The sequence below is a fragment of the Canis aureus genome, chromosome 5 (genome assembly GCF_053574225.1).
Source record: "Canis aureus isolate CA01 chromosome 5, VMU_Caureus_v.1.0, whole genome shotgun sequence".
NCBI classification, from domain to species: Eukaryota; Metazoa; Chordata; class Mammalia; order Carnivora; family Canidae; genus Canis; species Canis aureus.
This window is the reverse complement of record NC_135615.1, coordinates 77,231,709-77,250,609: the sequence shown is the minus strand read 5'-3', so window position 1 is coordinate 77,250,609 and position 18,901 is coordinate 77,231,709. Positions and strand designations below refer to the sequence as shown.

The following is an 18,901-nucleotide window of genomic DNA, read 5'->3' as shown; positions in this document are numbered from 1 at the left end:
CATCCCAGAGGCTCCTAGACCCATGAATCTTGTCTTATCACAATACTCCTCCCTAATGGCTCCCCCATCCTTCCAGGGTGCTAACAGCACCTCCTCTGTAAAACCCCACCTCCTTGTGGCCAGCATTTTCACCCTTCTCGGCCCTCTTGCATGTTGAATGGGTTTCATTAACCTGGGGCCTGAGGGACTGTCCCAAGATCCTTCTTTATTACCTCGGCAAATGCATGATGGTGCTAAGGACCCAGCACTTACCCGGTCCCTGACTTCAACAAGCTCTTGTCTGGTCATGGAAGCAAATGAGAAGTAATAATAATAAAATTAAAAACAATGATGCTGTTGATGGCATGATGGCATTGAAAATGTGCTGAGTGGTTTCCAAAAGCCAGACCAATGATGAGTGCATTTTATGCATTATTTCATTTAAGCCCATACACGGACCTGGGTTGAAATGCTGGCGTTAGCCACTTTCTAACTGTGTGACCGCAAGCAAGTCATGGCATTGCTAAGCCTCCGTGCCCTCATCTGTAAATGGGGAGAGGGGGAGTCATGGGCACTGAATCATAGGATTATTCTGAGAATCAAACAAGATCCATAACAAACTTAGCACAGTGACCAAAAAATAAAACACTCAGTAACAATAATAGGTCATATTTCCGGAGTGATTACTCTCCTGCCACATGTCCTTCTAAGTGCTTTACACATCAACCCTATGAGATGGAGACTATTGTCCCCACTTTACGGATAAGGAAACTAAGCCACAGAGACGTAAGGCACTTTGCCAGAGATCACGGACAGGAAGTGGCACTGTCAGGACTCAAACTCGGGGAGCTGGCCTCAGAGTCCGTGGTAAAAACTGCCTCTCTGTATGTCAGCTTCTTATTATTGTTGATTTTCATGTCAACATTAAGGTATTATGCCCATTTTATAGATGAGAAACTAAGGGTTGGAGCAGTCCATGGACTTGTCCAAGGTTACCCATGAGTGAGTACCAGCTAGTTCTCCAGTGCTCTCTCAGGAGCAGGAGCAGAGTCTCTGGGGATCCCGAGACCCGGCGGTTGGGGGGTGGTGCATTAGGACTCCCAGAGCCAGACTGACAACACTCCATGTGCTTTCTGCCCCAGCTGAGTACCAGACAAGCATCCAGGAGAAGCTGCCACTCATCATCGGCTCCTCGGCGGCTGGCCTGGTCTTCCTCATTGCTGTGGTCGTCATTGCCATCGTGTGTAACAGGTGGGTGGGTATCCCCAGCCCCGTCCAGGCCTGGCTCTCCGTCTCTTCAACCATTCCTGAACAGTCTGTGAGCCCCAAAAGATATTCCCATCATACCCCAGACCAGAGAGAGGCCCAGGCAAGCAAGCCTGGATACTCTCCCCCCTGCCTAAATGGTCACCATCAGCTACAGTCCATCCCTTTGGATTAGGGCTGCCTTGACAAGTCCGCTCTTCATGGAGGTGGCCCTTAGAGACACTAATACTTCCGCATGAAGGAATGTCTCAGAACAGTCAGCAGGATGCAGGGACTAAAGGGATGATGGAAAGGAAGTCCAGATCGCCCCACTCTCTGCACTAGTTGAGGCCCCTGCATGACTAGGGCTACAAGTGGAGGGTCCGAGGGGAGGTTGATGAGCTCAGATAAGCCTCCCTGGCTTTGGTGGCAGGAGAAACAGAGAATGTGGATAGGAGAAAGTGGGGGAAGGGGCATCCCAAGTGGCTGGCACAGGAGACAGGAGGTGGGACCTGTTCCCTGACTTCTGCTGGGCATAATGCAGAGACTCTCTTCTTCCTTAGATCCCCACTTTAGAACACACTGGGCCATAAAGTCAGATGGACAGAAGCCCCTGGGCTTTCTGGGGCCATGGGAGATGACTTTGAAAGGGGCTTGACCAGAGAGAGGATGGGGCAATGGGGAGCCTGGATTTGAGGTGGGAGAGGTGGGGAAGGATTGGGGGGCAGGTGGCTAGGAAAGGTCAGGCTGCTAGGCCAGGGGCAGACAGGGAGCCCTCTGGCAGGGGTGTGGTTTTGAGGGCCTGCCCTCCCTCTCCCTATCACCTACTGTGGCTCCCAGCTCCCCGGGGGCTTCCAGGTGGCTCCAGCCCTTTGCTCTTGTTCCAGAAGACGGGGGTTTGAGCGTGCTGACTCGGAGTACACGGACAAGCTGCAGCACTACACCAGTGGCCACAGTATGTACCCCCCAGCAGGGCCGGCATCCATGGACCTCTCTCTTGTCAGTTCCCCGGCGACCTCTCCATCCTCCCTCTTACTACCCCTCACCTTGCTGAAGCCAGAGTGAATGTCAGGCTGTTCCCTGAGTAGGCCAAGCTCCCTCTCCCCTCTTGGCCTCTGCACCTGCCGTCCCCTCTGCCTGGAGCATCCCCAGCCCTCTCTTTACCTGTGTGACTCTCCCTCTCCGTCAAGCACAGCGTATACAGACCGCTCTGAGCACCCCACCCCAACCTGGCTTTAGGGCCCCATCTATGCTTGCACAGCACCCCCTTACCAGGCTGCATGGTGGGGGCCGTTTCCTTGTCTCCCCAACATTATAGTGGGAGCACCTGAAGGCCTGAAAGTGTGTCTGGCTCTCACCCTTTCCCCCGAACACCAGCATGCTGCCCAGCACTTAGCGGACACTAGATACGTATTCACACAATAAATCCATGAGTTGAATGAGATGGTGAGGACTCCAGGCTCTAGCCCGGGAGGTGGCAGGCCCTGTCACTCCTCCCTGGTGACTCCTCTGGTAGCCACTCCCCCCCACCCAGTGCCTCTGTTTCCCCCACTGTCCCATCCTATCTCAGACTACGGCTGAGACACCTGTGCCACACACCCAGAGCAGATGTCCTCTCTCAAGGGTCCCAGCAGAGACCAAAGCAGAGCATAGATTCCTCTCGATTTTACCCTCGCAGACCGACATGGGGCAGGCAGGGCGGAGGGCGGGTAGGGGGTGGCTGGGCAACCTTCACCCTCACATCCACTCACTCAGCAAACAAATTCCACATGGGTCCGATATGGCTTCTCAAGCTGTCCTCCGTGGGATATCCTAGGACTTCTTGGATGCCACTGGGTAAGAGAGGCCATCGGCCTAGCCCTTCACTTGTCACACGGTCTTTGTGACCTGCTGTGTACGCCAGGCACTGTTTTAGGTAGCTGGGGATACACAGGTAAACAAACTACATATCCTCACCCTTGCAGAACTTCTATTCTATTGGGAGGGACAAAAGAAATACAGGTAGTAAATGAGAAAAGCATCTGGCGAGCTAGAAGATGAAAGCACTGCAGTAAAAGGCAAAGTAGAATGGGGTGATAGGTTGAGAATTACAGGGTCAGGGCTGTCTGTTCAGGTAGGGCAGCTGGGGTTGGCCTCACTGAGAGGGTTTCAGTTGAGCAAAGACAAATGAGCTGGGGGAGGGAGTTGCATGGACAGATCTGAGGGAACAGCCTCCCTCATAGAAGGGACAGCCAGTGCAAAGGCCCTGAGGCTTTTCAGGAACAGCCAGAGGCTAGTGTGACTAGAGAGCAGATTCAGGAGGCAGGAGGGGCAGGTATGAGGGGTCACAGCATGCAGATCCCTATCAGCCAGGGGCCTTGGTTTTTCTTTCCAAGTGAGACAGAGAACCTCTAGAAGGATCTGAACCAAAGACTGAAAGGCTCTGAGTTCCAGTTTTTACAGAACTTCTCTGGCCACTATGTGGAAAATGGAGTGAAGGGGCTGGAGAGTGCCAGGCAGGACAGCAGGGAGACCTGTGAGGTGGCTGTCAGAACAATCCAGGGAAGACATAAATGTAAAAAAAAAAAATAATGAAACCATTAAAATTTCCAGAAGACAATTTAGGCAACTATTTAACTGATATTCTAAGCATAAAAGCGATGGAAGGCTCCTGAGAAAGAGGTGAAACACTTTACATGGAAATTAAAAATCACTTGTTAATTAAAAATCACCAGTATGTCAAAAGTAAAAATCACAAATTACGTGCCGCCCCCCTCCTCTTCCCCAAGTAGCGAAATCGTGGTTGTAGATTGAGCCAGGTGGATTGAGGGTGTTCTGTATGCCCAGAATTGTTTTCATGCTTTACACGCATTGGTTCATTCAATCCTTATACTTGTCAACTTTGAGGATGAGGGAACCGAGGCCCAGAGAGGTCACACAGCAGCTCAGGGCCGGAGCTGAGGTCCACACTCCTCGCCACACTGTGCTGTCCACACCTCACTAAGCTGGGATAAGGTGGGCTCACGGACTCTGCCACCTGGAGCCATGTGAGAGCATCACTATTTAGCTTGTCCATCGAGAACAGGGAAATAAGTGACAGCAGGGATTTATTATTTTTTAAGATTTTATTTATTAATTATGAGAGACAGAGAGAGAGAGAGAGGCAGAGACACAGGCAGAGGGAGAAGCAGGCTCCATGCAGGGAGCCCGACGTGGGACTCGATCCCGGGACTCGGGGATCACAACCTGAGCCAAAGGCAGATGCTCAACTGCTGAGCCACCCAGGCGTCCAGCAGGGATTTATTTTTAAAATAGAGCCCAGGATTTGTTCGTGGACCTACACGTTCTCAAGGTCAAGCTCCTACTCCCTGCATCTAAAAAGGGCTTTGGTGTTTTTTTGTTTTTTGTTTTCAAAGCACTGCCAGCCCTCTGGTCCCCCACCCACCAGCCCTCTGGTCCCACTGCCAGCCCTGTGGTACCCTGTGTGGCCAGGACAGAGGAGGAAACCGAGGCCCAGAGATGTGTGTGACTGGCTTGAAGTCACCCTCACCAGCTCACCTGTCCCATCACTCAGCAGGTGCTGAGTGAGGACCAAGGTCTATGGTACTTGGATGTGGCCCAGAGGGACCAACCTGGTTTCTGGCCAGCTATGTGACCTGGGGGGAGTTGTTGAACCCCTCTGAACCTTGGCATCTTTACATGAGAAGTAGCCAGAATGAGGCTTCTTTCACAGAATTGTGAGGATTAAATGAATTAATGTAATGGACATGAAAGTGCTTCCTGATAATATTTAATAATAGCCAACTCTTCTCTATAACAGGTAACAATTATTCAGTTTTTGATTCGCCAACTATTATATTAAGCCCTTTAAAAAGATTCTTACTTAATCCTTGCAGTCCCCTTATGAGGTGGCTGCTGTTAATTATCTCCATTATGTGTATACACACACACACACACACACACAATGGAGATTATATATATATTATATATATATGAAAAAACTGAAGCACAGAGACCTTAAGTAACTTGCCCAAGGACACACAGCTATATCAATACCGTGGTTGATCCTCAATTCAAACTCATAAAGCAGCTTATTTGTGACTGTTATTACTGGCAGATCCAGAACTCAGACCAGGTGTCTGAATATCTGATTCCTCTTCCCTCCTTCATCCTGAATTTCCCATTTGGGTTCAGGACAATAGGTAGTAGCCCTGACAATGGTAAGCCATCCAAACAACAGCCCAGTATTTTCTGAAGACTCTGACTATAGAGATCCTTATCCAGCCTCCAGACAGCAAATATCCATCCTGGGAGCTGGACCTTGAGCGAGTCTCAGCTGCAAGGAGCTCCCCTTCCATCCCAGGAAATAGGATGGGGACACACCCAGTTGAAAGTTTGGCAGTTAAAAGTGTAGACTCACAGCCACACGACCTGGATTCAGACCCCATGTCTGCCACTTATCAGCTCTGCCCACGTCCCCTGGAGCAGGTCATCTAAGCTTTCTTATGCCACAGTGTCCTCATCCAAACAATGAGGGTAATATTAGGTTGGGCGAAATGATATTGCCATTTTTGTAGGTCAGAAACAGTCAAATACTAACAATTTCATAAGGCTCAGCCTAATGATAGCATTTACCAGGTAGCATTGTCAGGAGGGCTAATCGCACTGATACCTATAAAGTACCTAGACCAGGGCCTGGCACCTGGTAGATTGACAATGAACTGTAAGTAGATTGTGTTATTAATAGTGAGGTCACAGAAGCATGGACATTAAGCACCTACTGAATACCACCTCCACATACTTACAGAGAAAACATTCTAGAGCAAGGGCTCCTAACTTGGGGTTCACAGACCCTGAGAGCTTCAAGGGCCAGAGAACATTCCAAAATTATATACTGAGTCTGGAAGTGTGACACACACGTGAATAATTTTTTTAAGGAGCAGATTCATAGCTTCTGTCAGATTCTCAAAAGTATTCATGACCCCAAACAGGCAGAAAGAGAAAAAGAGGACATTTCAATAGGTAATGCTATTATTCTTTCAACAAGCATCTTGTGAGCATCCTCGATGTGCCAGGTTCTGGGATTTAGCGTGAACTAGACAGACACAGCCTCTGTCCCCCTGAGAGAGAGTGTGAAGCAAGCCCTTACAGGCAGTAGAGTGTTCCAGAAAGGGGTGGCAGGAGGCTGTGGGCATGCGTATCTGGGAGACTCAATACAAGACAGGAGAGCCATACAGATGTCAGGGCCATAGGAGTGAGTGCAGACAGAGACAGGGCTTCAGGAGCCTAAAGGGAAAGCATGGATCTCCACTGGAAGGATCCAGGCAGGCTTCAGAGAGGAGGTGGCATTTGATCTGGACACAAAAAGGAAGAGAAGGGTATTCTAGGTGGAGGGAACCACATGAACAAAAGCACAAAGGCAAGAAATTTTAAGGTGTGTCTGGGTGAATAATTCTTTTTGCTGGCATGTAGAGGGGCAGGGAGCTGTCGTTGGGGCCCAACATGGAAGACGTGGAATGCCAGGTGAAGGCACTCGCCTTAGTCCTGCAAGCAGCAGAGAGCCCTCCCGGCCAAGGCTTGCAGGTGGCATCTGATCGGTTGGCAGTGCCCAACTCAGCATTGAGCTCCTGCTCTGCTTCTCCTTAGCTCCCTGAGCTGACCTGTTCCCGTCGCCCCTCTGCAGCTGGCCTGACTGAAAGGGTTTCCTCCAATTCTGTTGGAGGGAGGCTATAAGCCAGTCACCAAGAACCACAGGAGCATCTCCCAGGAGCTAATGTCCCTGCTCTGAGGAGTGCTGACTTGGGAAGGAGTCGTGGCTGAACAGTCCAGGAGGAGGAGGCATGGACCAGATCTGGTTGCACTGCATGCAGGAGGCCATGAGCATGATTAAGAGTATTGGTCCTTGGCTCAAGTCCGACAGGCCTGGCTTCAAGTCCTGGCTGTGCCATTTGCCAGCTGTGTGGCCTTGGGCAGATTGCTCAGCCTCTCTGAGCTGCAGCTCCCTCATGCATGAAATGAAAATAATGATCCCTTCCTCCACGAGTTGTTGGGTGCAGCCTGCCCAGTGTGGTGCACAAAGGACACAGTCAGGGGTAGCTGCAGTCATTCTTCTTTTATCTCTGTCACCTGGATTCTGCTTGGCTCTACAGACATGGGGTGCATGTTGTGTGCAGAGCTTTGTTCGAGCCCCACGTTGGGAGTAGAGATTAATTAAAAATAAAATATTTTTTAATAATAAATTAATCAAATAAAGGGCTAGACCAAAATAATCCTAATGTATGAGAGCAGCAGTTGGCTGCTTTTCTGAAAAGGACCAGAGAGTAAATATTTTAGGCTTCAATAGCCATATGATCTCTATTGTAACTACTCAACTCAGCTGCTGAAACATGAAAGCAGCCACAGGCAAAGGAATACAGGCAGCTGTGCTCTAATAAAACTTTATTTACAAAATGGTCAGTGGGCCAGTTTGCCAACTCATGTGTTAGAGGTTCCGACTTTAGGTTCTCGGAATGTCTGAAACAGAAACTGAGAGTGGTCAACTAACATGGCCAAGGCCACACAGGCAAGTAGGGCTGATGGCCCCACTCCCCAGTCAAGCCTTCCTATGGCCCAGGGACTCCAGCTCCCTACTCCTAGAGCTACTGCCTCCAAAGTCACGGCTCCTAGAGCAATGGGACAATGTGGGCAAGGAGCTGGGGAAGCAAGGAGGAGGCCTGGGCAGCAGAAGACCAGTTATCTGGGAGGGAGAATGTGGGATAGATCATCCTTTCCTTCCAAGTATTTTGCTGGCTCAGTGCTAGGGTCAGAATTAGGTTTTTGGCATCCAAGTTACATCCTTAATTTCTACATCAAATAAAAAATGTACAATCAAATCAAGAATCCAATTAATATGCTCCATGTCCAGCCTCACGTTGATCACCAGGGAATTTGAGATCTAGAAAGGTTAAAGACTTAGCTAATGGGAGACCTGGGAAGTGGACCCAGAAGCCATGGGTCCTCAGACCCTGGTGAGTGGGCAGCCCCTCCAGTCCCTGGGGCCTGCCTGAGAGAGCTGAGATAGCCAAGAAGTTTCCTAAAGGGAGAGGATGCTTAAATTAGGCCCTCAAAGACAGGGAGATCTCCTTAGCAGACACCCAAGAACATGAGCTATTGCCTACTCTTTCTGTATTTTTATCCCAAATCTCTCTTCCTTCTTGACTCCCTCTCCCTTTACTCCCTCCCTTTACTTTGCACCCCCTGATTCCCCTACACAATCTATCCTTTTGTGCCCATACCCATAACAGACATTGCTTATCAATCCTGATAGTCCCTTAGCTCCCTTAGGAAGACATTACGAATCAGAGTTGTAACGAGAGCTACGACCTATTTGTTCTCTCTGCTGAGCTCTGTGATCTCCTCACCTTTCTACTCAGCCCAGTGCTCACCGAGGCCCAGAGAGGTCAAGTGACCTGCAAAGGATTGTCCAGTTCTATGGGTTCACATGGGATTGTATTTCCCTCCACAAGGGACTAGCTCTAGCCTTTCCATTTGTCCACATCTTGAGTCTGTGCATGTGACCAAGCCTGGTCTTATCCCCCAGTGACCCCAGGCATGAAGATCTACATCGACCCTTTCACCTATGAGGACCCCAATGAGGCAGTGCGGGAGTTTGCCAAGGAAATTGACATCTCCTGTGTCAAAATTGAGCAGGTGATTGGAGCAGGTAGGTGGCTGATGCTCTCCCAGGTTCCATGGCCTCAGCCATGAGTGGGGAGTACCCTTGGGGCAGAGGGTGGGATGGGGGGCAGGCACTTCAGAGACTCCTCCAAGGCCTGAATGTTCAGAACACCCAAGGTAGAAAAGTCCTCAAAAGTCATCCAATAAAACCACCTCACCGACCTATGAGGAAACTGAGGCACGGGGCTGGGAAGGAGCTTGCATATCATGTCAGAGATTGGGCTAGTTCTAGAACCCCATTCTCTGGACACAGTCTAGTGCTCTGTCCTCCCTGCAACTCATCCAGATCCCTCTCTCCCTCTCCCTAGGCTCCCCTAGAGCCTCACCCCGTCAGCCAAATACCAGCTGGACATGCAGTGGGACAGCTCTGAAGAGTTTACTCTTCGTCCTAGTGGTGGCTAGGACTTTTTTGGGCTCCCCCTTCTACAAAGGGGTTCTTTGTCTAAGAGGATGTGTTGACCACTGGGGAGAAAAAGTTTCCTTCAGGACCCAAGAGTGGAGGTTACAAGCAGTGGGAGGTGGCACTTCCACCCAGCAAATGACATCCTGCCTCTCTTGGTGTGTGTGTGTGTGTGTGTGTGTGTGTGTGTGTGTGTGTGTGTGTTTGTCCCAGGGGAGTTTGGCGAGGTTTGCAGTGGCCACCTAAAACTGCCGGGCAAGAGAGAGATCTTTGTAGCCATCAAGACACTCAAGTCAGGCTATACTGAGAAGCAGCGCCGGGACTTCCTGAGCGAGGCCTCCATCATGGGCCAATTCGACCATCCCAACGTCATCCACCTGGAGGGTGTTGTCACAAAGAGCACACCTGTGATGATCATCACTGAGTTCATGGAGAACGGCTCTCTGGATTCCTTCCTCCGGGTAGGGGAACCCAGGAGGGCCAGGGGCCCACAGATAGGGTGGAAAAGGAGTGGTGGACATAACTTCATGGTGCCAAAGCCTGATGGGGTCTTGGGGAAAGATCTAAGTCAGGAATGGCTTGCATGCTGCCTCTTGCTCTTCCCTTACCCGTGGCAGGCATTGCTAATCAATCCCAGAAGTCTGCCCCACTAAACCAGGAAGCAATCTCAGAATCCTTTTCAATCTAGGAAACCACAAGCAGCCCATCAGAGTTGGCGTGCAACCTGAAATCTATTACCACCTGTGCTCTTAGCCAGCCTTCACATTATGCACAAGAGAACAGTGAGGCCCAAAGACAGAGTTTGCCTGGAGGGTCAAGGTGAAAGCCAGGACTGGAACCTGGTTTCTGGAACCCTGGTCCAGGTTTTCACCAGATTTTGGATTTCTCCAAAGCTATATGGGCTGGGGAAAGGAATCTGGAGCACAAAGTCAAGAGAGGAAAGTTTCTAGACTCCCCCCACCAGGAGATCACGGTCCACCAGCTGGACAAAAGAACACAGAAGCATGCTGCTAGACCAGTTGCCATTTAACAAATATTTATTGAGCATCTAGTAAGTGCCAGGCACCTTCCATGCACCTTCTTATTTAACCCAGACAGCCCTGGGAGGTGGGTATAGCTTATCCCCATTTAACACAGAGATGTCACTTGTCCAAGGTTGCTCGGCGGGCAATGGGCAGAGCCAGAGTCAGACCAGCTAGGTCTACTCTGAAGCCCATGTTCTTTCCTCCACCCTGAAATTGGCCTCTCGCAGGCCTCTCTGAGCACCCTCACCCCACCCCCAGCATCTGAATCCTTCCCACAGGGAGCATCAGGCCAGGGTGGCAGCGTCCTGCTCTGGTTTCCCTTTGTGTGGATGATTCAGAGCTCTGATTCATGCCCTTCTGTTGACTATGTTTTCTCCACTTCTCCCAAAGCAAAATGACGGGCAGTTCACAGTCATCCAGCTAGTGGGCATGCTACGGGGCATCGCGGCCGGCATGAAGTACCTGGCAGACATGAACTATGTCCACCGTGACCTAGCTGCTCGCAACATCCTCGTCAACAGCAACCTGGTCTGCAAGGTGTCTGACTTTGGGCTTTCACGCTTTCTGGAGGATGATACCTCGGACCCCACCTACACCAGTGCCCTGGTAAGATAAAGGCAGAGAACGATGGGGTCATGGTGCCAGGCAAGAAGATGTAGATGTCCATCTATCCCTAAAATATGTTTTCACCGAAAACTGCTCATGCCAAGCATGGTGCTGGGCCCTAAGGACATAGAGACAGAAACCACAGTTTCTGCCTCCTTGGAGCTCACAGGCTGGCGGGGGACACAGATGTGCAGAGAAACATGGAGGAACAGAGCTATAAGTCAGGACATCAGTCTTGGGAGGCCGAGGAAGGCTTGCTAAGAGGTGACATCTGAGCCGACGGCTGAAAGGCCAGTGAAAGGTTGTCAGATGCCATGTTCCTGAGGCAAGATGTGACTGGAACACAGTCTATCAGAGGGAAGGTGGTGACAATAACGTGGGAGAGGCAGGCAGGGCTGGTCGTGGAGGCCCTTGATGCCTAAGCTCAGGACTCTCTCCTGCTGAAGAGTTTTAAACAGAAAGGAATAACACACAGCTCCTGCCCGAAGAGCTCAGAGATAAATACAAGAAGAGCCAAGCACACAGGCGACTGATTTGAGGACTGCTCTGTATGGGAGGCACCTCCTGGATGGGGAGATATGGGACGCAGTTGTAAGATTAAAAAGAGCAAGCAACTCTTTGGGACTTAGGGAAAGGTTTTCAGAGATACTCAAAGGATGAGAAGAGGTTTCCAGATGGCAGAGTGAGAAAAGGCATTTTGTGCGAGGGGAACAGCCTGTGCAAATTCCCGAGGCCTGAAGCAACATGGTGCGTTTGAGAAAGAATGTGGCACTTCATGTGATTAGTACAGCACAGGGCATAGGGTGAAGCGCAGTGTTGAGAGCAGAGGCCAGACAGGTCAGCCTCCCTCCCATTAACCCTCCTCATTCTGTTCCCCAGGGTGGGAAGATCCCCATCCGCTGGACGGCCCCAGAAGCCATCCAGTACCGGAAGTTCACCTCAGCCAGTGATGTGTGGAGCTATGGTATCGTCATGTGGGAGGTGATGTCCTACGGGGAACGACCCTACTGGGACATGACCAACCAGGACGTAAGTATCCAAGGTGGCCAGGCCCAGCCCAATTCAAATGTCTGCATAGGATCCTGGACTCTCCAAAGGTCAAGAGTAGGAAAGGCCTACACATCCACAATTCAGCAAATCTTCAAGATGCGTTCACCTTGTGGCCAACCCCGAATGAGACCGTATCTGCCCTGAGATGTTTTCCATGTAATGGGCAGGGAGGGGAGGAGATGACACGATTATTTCAGGAATTTTACAATCAGATGTTAAATCGGAGAGGACAGGTGTCAAGTCCTGTAGGTGTTGAGGCAAGATCAGTCAGGAAATCTTCATAGAACAGGTGGGACCCACAGCAGTAGGACTTGGAGACATGAGGACTTTGAATGCGAAGAATAGCCTGTGCAAAGGCCCGAAGGCGGGATGCTGAGGGATCCTGCTGGGGAGCAGTAGAGAGGAAAGATGATCAGAAAGGTCGATAAGGTTCAATAACAAAGTGTTTGAAAGCCAACCCTATGCATTTTGATTTGCAACACCACAGAAGAGGGAGGACTTGAAGGAGCTTCTTAAGTAGGGGGGGGGACCAAAGTCCAGCTGAGGAAGGTGAATGTGGGCCGAGTGGCAGGACGGATCAGAGGGTCCAGGGGGGGCAGTGTGAGCCATGCCGTGGGGCCTGGCCTGGGAGACATCTCTCACCTGGAGCGATAAATGGCAATGATTGTCACCCTGGGGTGAAGGGCCAGAGAGAGCAGTCCTCAGGGCCACCAAAGCCAAGGAGGAGCCTCAGAAAGGAGAAGGAAAACGTGGCCCACTGGAGGGTCCTGCGCTACAGAGGGCGGCGGAGTGGGGGCGCATATGAGGTTGTACCCACCCAACGCCACTCTGCCCCGTGTTGTTCCCAGGTAATTAACGCCATAGAGCAGGACTATCGGCTGCCGCCACCCATGGATTGCCCAAGCGCCCTGCACCAGCTCATGCTAGACTGCTGGCAGAAGGACCGCAACCACCGGCCCAAGTTCGGCCAGATTGTCAACACGCTGGACAAGATGATCCGAAACCCCAACAGCCTCAAAGCCATGGCACCCCTTTCCTCTGGGTATGGCTCTGGTCTGGCCCTGCCCCCTCCTCCCAGTACGTCTCCCACCACCCCATCCCCAGCCAGCCCTTCCTCTCTCCAGATCCACCCTGCACACCCCCACCCACCCCAGGCTCCCCCTGCTTCAGGCAGATGCTGTGCAGTGCAGCTTGTGCTCAGGGAAGGCCAGCGCTAGAGTTCACTGGGCATTTGCCCTGCCTTGGGGTACGAGGAGCCCAGGACAGAGAAGAGGAGAAGAACATGGTAGTGGTGGTAAAGAAAGGACTTTTTAAAGCATGGCCAGAGAGGAGAGCATTTAAGAAAAATTGCCAGACGTCTTGGTTGGCAAACAGATATACTGGTCACCAGGTTTCCTTCTTAGCTACCTTCACACTCCAGCCTGGACCCTCTCTAACTTATATTTGCGTCCTCCTCAGTACAGCCGCACACCTGCATGCACACACGCTTACACAAATACAATCCTATACACCATTAGGCACAAAAGCTCATGCTTATGCTCCCACACACATGGATACACACCCATTCTCCGGCCCTCGAGCCTACACTCCCTTGGCACCCACAGCACCCACGTCCAGAAATACGGACCACACACACAGGCCCATGCTTGGTCATCATCCCCCAAATCACAGAGACTGGCTCCGCTGGACAAGTGTTAGCTCCAGTGACCCTGAGGCTTGCCTTTTCCCAGTGGTCCCCGGGCATGCTCCCATCAGAGCTGAGACCACCACTGCCTCACTTGAGTAGCTGTCCCAGACCCCCGTCTCTTCTGGCCGTGCACACTCTTTATCTCCGGAACTCTATCACGCAGAGTTTCTGGGGGACATCCAGCCAGGTGTCCTCCGGGTCCAGGGCTGGCTTTGTCCCAAGACTCTTTGGACTCAAGTCCTTCACCTGCCAAGTTTTTGTGGCCGACAGTTTGCACTTGCCTCTCCTGTCATTCCCCACCATGACCCTGCATCAGCCACTCCTGACTCTGAGCTTTGAGCCCCATGAGGGCCATTTCCCTCCTGGCCAGCTCCCATGAGCACCGCCAGCCTTGTCTAGACTTTGGAGGTGCAACTCACAGCTTCCTACAGCACACCCAGGCTGGAGAAGGTTGGAACAGCGAACAGGAACACACTTAGTCCGGCCAAACTCCCTCCTCCTGAAAGTCAGAGGCTTGAAGAAGGATCTCTCTCCTCACTACTGTGGTCCCGCCCCCCAGCAGTCCCTTCAGAGCCATCCCTGGACTTTCCAGGTGGCCTCAGCGTTGAGTTCTGCACACACACTCGCTCTCACATACTCACACACATATGTGGGCTCATGTACATAGGTGCAAACTCACCCCCACTCTCACACAGAAATGCATACATTTACACTCACCTTTGACCCTGCAGATGGATACACACAGGCAGGTACAAAGCCTGCAGATGTGCCCCCACCCATGGTTACCCTCGCCCCTGTCCCAGCACCTGCCCTAACTATCTCTGTTGTCCACCCCCGCCCCCGCCCCCAGAATCAACCTGCCGCTGCTGGACCGCACGATCCCCGACTACACCAGCTTTAACACCGTGGATGAGTGGCTGGAGGCTATTAAGATGGGGCAGTACAAGGAGAGCTTCGCCAACGCAGGCTTCACCTCCTTCGATGTCGTATCACAGATGATGATGGAGTAAGTGCCTGGCTGCCTCCACCCACCATTATCAATACTGCTCCCCACCACCCCCTGTCCCACCAAGCAGGGGACTCTAGAGGGTGAGGAATAGATAGTGTCCCAGCAGGGATGTGTGGGACCAAGGGGCCAGATGGCCAACTTCGGAGTCGCATTCAGATCAACACCCAGGTCTGCCTGTGACTGTGAGCAAATCAGAACCTCCCCGAGACCCAGTTTTCTTCTGTAAACTGGAGGTTGTAAGGAAGACCAAAGGGATGTAAAGTGACCGGTACTTCATAAATGCAAGTTCTCTTCCCCTTTCCTATAACCAAGGAGACCTGTGTACCCGAGTGTCCTGACTCCCCCACTAGTCACTCTGACACCGGGAATCCACCCCCTCACCACCCCCCCCCACTTGCTCTCTTCAGCAGGAACCCCCTGGAGAAGTCCAGACAGCTCTCCACATTTCCCTAACACACATGCTTCTCTCCCAAAGGGACATTCTCCGGGTTGGGGTCACCTTGGCTGGCCACCAGAAAAAAATCCTGAACAGTATCCAGGTGATGCGGGCACAGATGAACCAGATCCAGTCTGTGGAGGTTTGACGTTCACCTGCCTCGGCTCACCTCTTCCTCCAGACCCCCCCGCCCCACCGCCCCACATGCCGGCCCCCTGGTTCTCCGTCCACGTCCACCGCAGGGTCAGCCACCTGCCAGGAGGCCACGGGCAGCAGGAAGAACCGAGCAGCGCTCCAGCCATGAGACGTCACCAAGAATATGTGCAACTCAAATGATGGAAAAAAGGGAACGGGGACAAAAGAAAACAGATCCTGGGAGGGGGCGGGAAATACAAGGAATATTTTTTAAAGAGGATTCTCATAAGGAAAGCGATCATTGTTCTTAGGGAAACAAGACAAAACAAAACAAAAGGGCTTGGGAGATCCACGCGATTTGTCCCAATCGGAGACCAAAAGCAGTTTCTCTCCAACTCCCTCTGGGAAGGCGACCTGGCCAGAGCCAAGAAACACTTTCAGGAAAACCAATGTGAAGGGAGAGACGGGGGCCACCCTTCTCTCCCGTCCCTGGGCTGCTCTTCCAGGCCTCGGGCAACAGCCACACGCCAGGCAGACGGGGCAGGCGGGCGGATGGGCAGCCGCCACAGGAACCACACGGGGGAAATAATCCATTCCCGCTGCCACTGGGCACACAGAAGAATTTATCTGTCTTTGGAGAATCTTTTAGAAACTCCGATGAAAAAAAAGACTTCTTTCTCCTGTCGGCTCATGGGGCTGAAAGGAGGCTTTTGTCCTCCTCAGTCAGGGAGACCATGGGGACACTGGAAGGGTCAGCCTTCCTGAGGATGACCGCCCCCCAAGACTGCAGCTCCGCGTCCCTATCTCGCACGCGGTGCCCAGCAGCCCCTGCCCGGAGGCCTGTCGCTGCGGTGTCCGCCATCAGCTACGACTGCCACTGAGGATTGCTCCTGCATTTGGGTTTGTTTACAGCAATTCGTGGACTTGGGGGTATTTTGGTCAAGGGGTGGATTTGGTTTGGGGGGTTTGTTTGTCGGGTTTTTTTTTATGACAATGAAGTGACACTTTGACATTTCCTACCTTTTGAGGACTTGATCCTTCTCCAAGAAGGTGCTTTCTGCTTACTGACTTAGGCAATACACCAAGGGCGAGATTTTATATGCACATTTCTGGATTTTTTTATATGGTCTTCATTGACGCTCCTCCCTCCTCCCCCTGCAGAGAGATTCCCCCCCTCCCTGCTGCCAGGCCTCACCAAAGCCAACTGCCACGGGGCCATCTGGGCCTTTCAGAGACTGAGTGAGGTTTGGGAGGATGAGGGGCCGGGTGGAGGAGCCCCCACCCAGGACTGCTTTTGAAAGCACCAGATTGAGAAGGAAGCGGGCCCTAAGGCTGCAGGACCACACACCTTCGTCCACTTCTCCACCCCCTTGCCCCAATCTGTCCAGTGCTTCCCAAGCAAATAGGCCCCTTCGAGGTTCCTGAGTGCCCTCAGATGGCCAGAACCCAGTTTCGCCTCTGGGAGCCTAAGCCGGGCCCCGGATCATTCACTGTGATATCCCAGCCCTCCGGAGTGTCACCCTTAGAGACATGTGCAGGCGCTCTTTCCTCCACTCAGGAGAAAGTGTGTTCTCTCCCACACCACTCCCCCCCCCACCTTTGCCCAGGTCTGAAGGTCTTAGCCAGAGGGGAAGACCATCAGCCAGGGGGTTTGGCCACAAACTCCCTCCTGTGAGCAAATGCAGGCAGCTGAGCAGAACAATCGGTTAGTGAATTGAATGGAAATAAACACTTTAGTTATAAAATGACCCCTGTCCTCTGTAAGTTCCAAGAGAGACCCTGGCACCCTGGGACATGTCAAGTGTCCCATGATGCTCTTCTAAGGGACCCTTCCTTCCTCAGGGTTCAGAAGGCCCAGGGCTGAGAAAACACATGGAGGACACCAAAGGTCCATATGGCCTTTCTGGCTCTGGCTTGTCGAAAGCACAGGCAGCCAAAGAAGCGAGTTGAAAGTGGCTCCGAATTCAGTGTTCCAGCCCCTGCAAATCAGGGCGAGCCACTACGGGAGGCATCAGGAGCAGGGAGGCCACAGGGGTGCACTCAGCTCTCCTGGGCCAGAGGAAGGGGGTCAGGGTGTTGTGTGAGCTGTGACAGTGGTAGTGTAAGGGTTCTGGAGTACCCACGGGACCCCCAGTCCAAGCCACAGGTAAGATCGCCTTACCCCAGTCAACGCTAATCGCGTAAATGCTCTCCTACTCACACGTAATCCGAAATCTCTGTGCGGATGGAGGCAGGGAGGCGGATGTGCCGTGGCTATCGGGTCTAGCTGGGGAGGGAGAGGCAGAGATGGCCCATCCCAGGACCTTCCCCCTTGTCCATGGGAGACTGACCAGTGGGAAGGAGCCCGGCTGCAGGTGGCCCCAGGGGGGCAGCCTGAACCAGCCTGTCGTCTGTCACTCACCTGTTTTCCAGAACCCAAGATGCAAAGGGAAGGAAGGGATTAAGAGGGGAGCACGGGCCCCTGGGGGGAACAGCAGAGTGAGCCACAGGGAAGGCACTGGCTGGTTGCCTACGAACTGGCCAGCCTTGGCCCAGCCAGCCGCCCTTTGTGCCCCAAAGCCGCCCCGCACGGGTGGCAGCTGTCCTAGCACACAAGGTCACCTTCTGGAAGGAGCCGCCCTGATGCTCTAAAGATTAACTCCATCTCCCCGGCCCACCCCCCACTACTCCGGGGCCCCACAGGGGGCTGGCACTCGGTGCTTCCTGTCAGATGGTTTCCTGTCCTAAGCTGCTAGGCTGGTGTCTGCTAGCCAGCGCGTTTGCCCACCCCCCCTTGAGGGCTGAGTCCTCAGTGGGTCCTGGGCCCCCAGGTGCCTGCTTCTCAGAGTGAGGGTGCTAACCCAGACCCTCTGTGTCCCCCACTTCAGGGTATCGGATATCACTGTGACTGTCTGGGGTTCGGGCGGATGCCCACCTCTCCCTGCTGCTGGGGCAGCTCCCCCCACCACCACCTCTCGCTCGCTTCTCGGCGGGGAGTGGCAGGCCATGCTGCCAAGCGCCTTCCCCTGCCGCTGCCCACTCGCCTGGGCACACAGCTCTGAGCCTCCCGCTGCCTGGTTACTAATCCTTTCCTGGCTCAACCTCCCCAAGTGCCAGCCCCCACCTGCCCAGCAGTGTCAGAGGAGTTTCCGGCTGCTGCGCCCACAGTTGGTCCTGATGAAAGAAAGCTGCCTTGTAAACACGGGCCAGGGCACCATGGAAATGGGGACCAGCTGCTCTCAGAGGGGGTGACAAGCAGATTTGTGGAGGGCCAGGCTGGTATCCCTACTGCCCCCGAAGCCCCCAAAATGGGTTATTGTTGATCAGCGGGCCTCTTCCTGGGGGATGATCCTCAAAATCTCTGTCAACTGGAAGATGGGGGCCCATCAATCAGAATAGACGATGGTCTCAGTGCTTGACCGAAAGGCCTCGGAGTAGGGGCTAGGGTGGCGAGGGCAGTCGGGGACACTTAGGGACTCGGGCAGTGCTGTTCACTAAGCAGCGTGCTTCCTCCGGCTCAGGTGGCATCAGCTGGCCTTTGCCCGTCCTTTCTGGTTGGTCCTCATGCCGCCACCTCTCAGGGAGCTCTCTGCCAGCACCCCCTTGTGTGCAGTCGCTAGCATTGCACCGTCTCAGATCAGGGGCTCCTCCCAGA

At 52.8% G+C, this 18,901-nt stretch overlaps 1 protein-coding gene across 3 annotated transcripts in view; it reads left to right on the top strand.

Annotated features, from left to right (window-relative positions):
• Positions 1 to 16,371, top strand: part of EPHB2 (EPH receptor B2) — a 184,861-nt gene extending 168,490 nt beyond the window's left edge. For 2 of the 3 annotated variants that reach the window (XM_077899205.1, XM_077899203.1), the window contains exons 8-16: positions 1,122 to 1,230; positions 2,112 to 2,179; positions 8,783 to 8,905; positions 9,533 to 9,780; positions 10,735 to 10,950; positions 11,830 to 11,979; positions 12,849 to 13,042; positions 14,538 to 14,693; positions 15,172 to 16,371. In XM_077899205.1, coding sequence (XP_077755331.1) covers positions 1,122 to 1,230; positions 2,112 to 2,179; positions 8,783 to 8,905; positions 9,533 to 9,780; positions 10,735 to 10,950; positions 11,830 to 11,979; positions 12,849 to 13,042; positions 14,538 to 14,693; positions 15,172 to 15,280 — 1,373 coding nt within the window. In that variant the 3' untranslated portion in view covers positions 15,281 to 16,371. The remainder of the gene's footprint in view (positions 1 to 1,121; positions 1,231 to 2,111; positions 2,180 to 8,782; positions 8,906 to 9,532; positions 9,781 to 10,734; positions 10,951 to 11,829; positions 11,980 to 12,848; positions 13,043 to 14,537; positions 14,694 to 15,171) is intronic. The other variant, XM_077899204.1, reaches the window with a different exon arrangement.
• Positions 16,372 to 18,901: the final 2,530 nt, after the last annotated feature.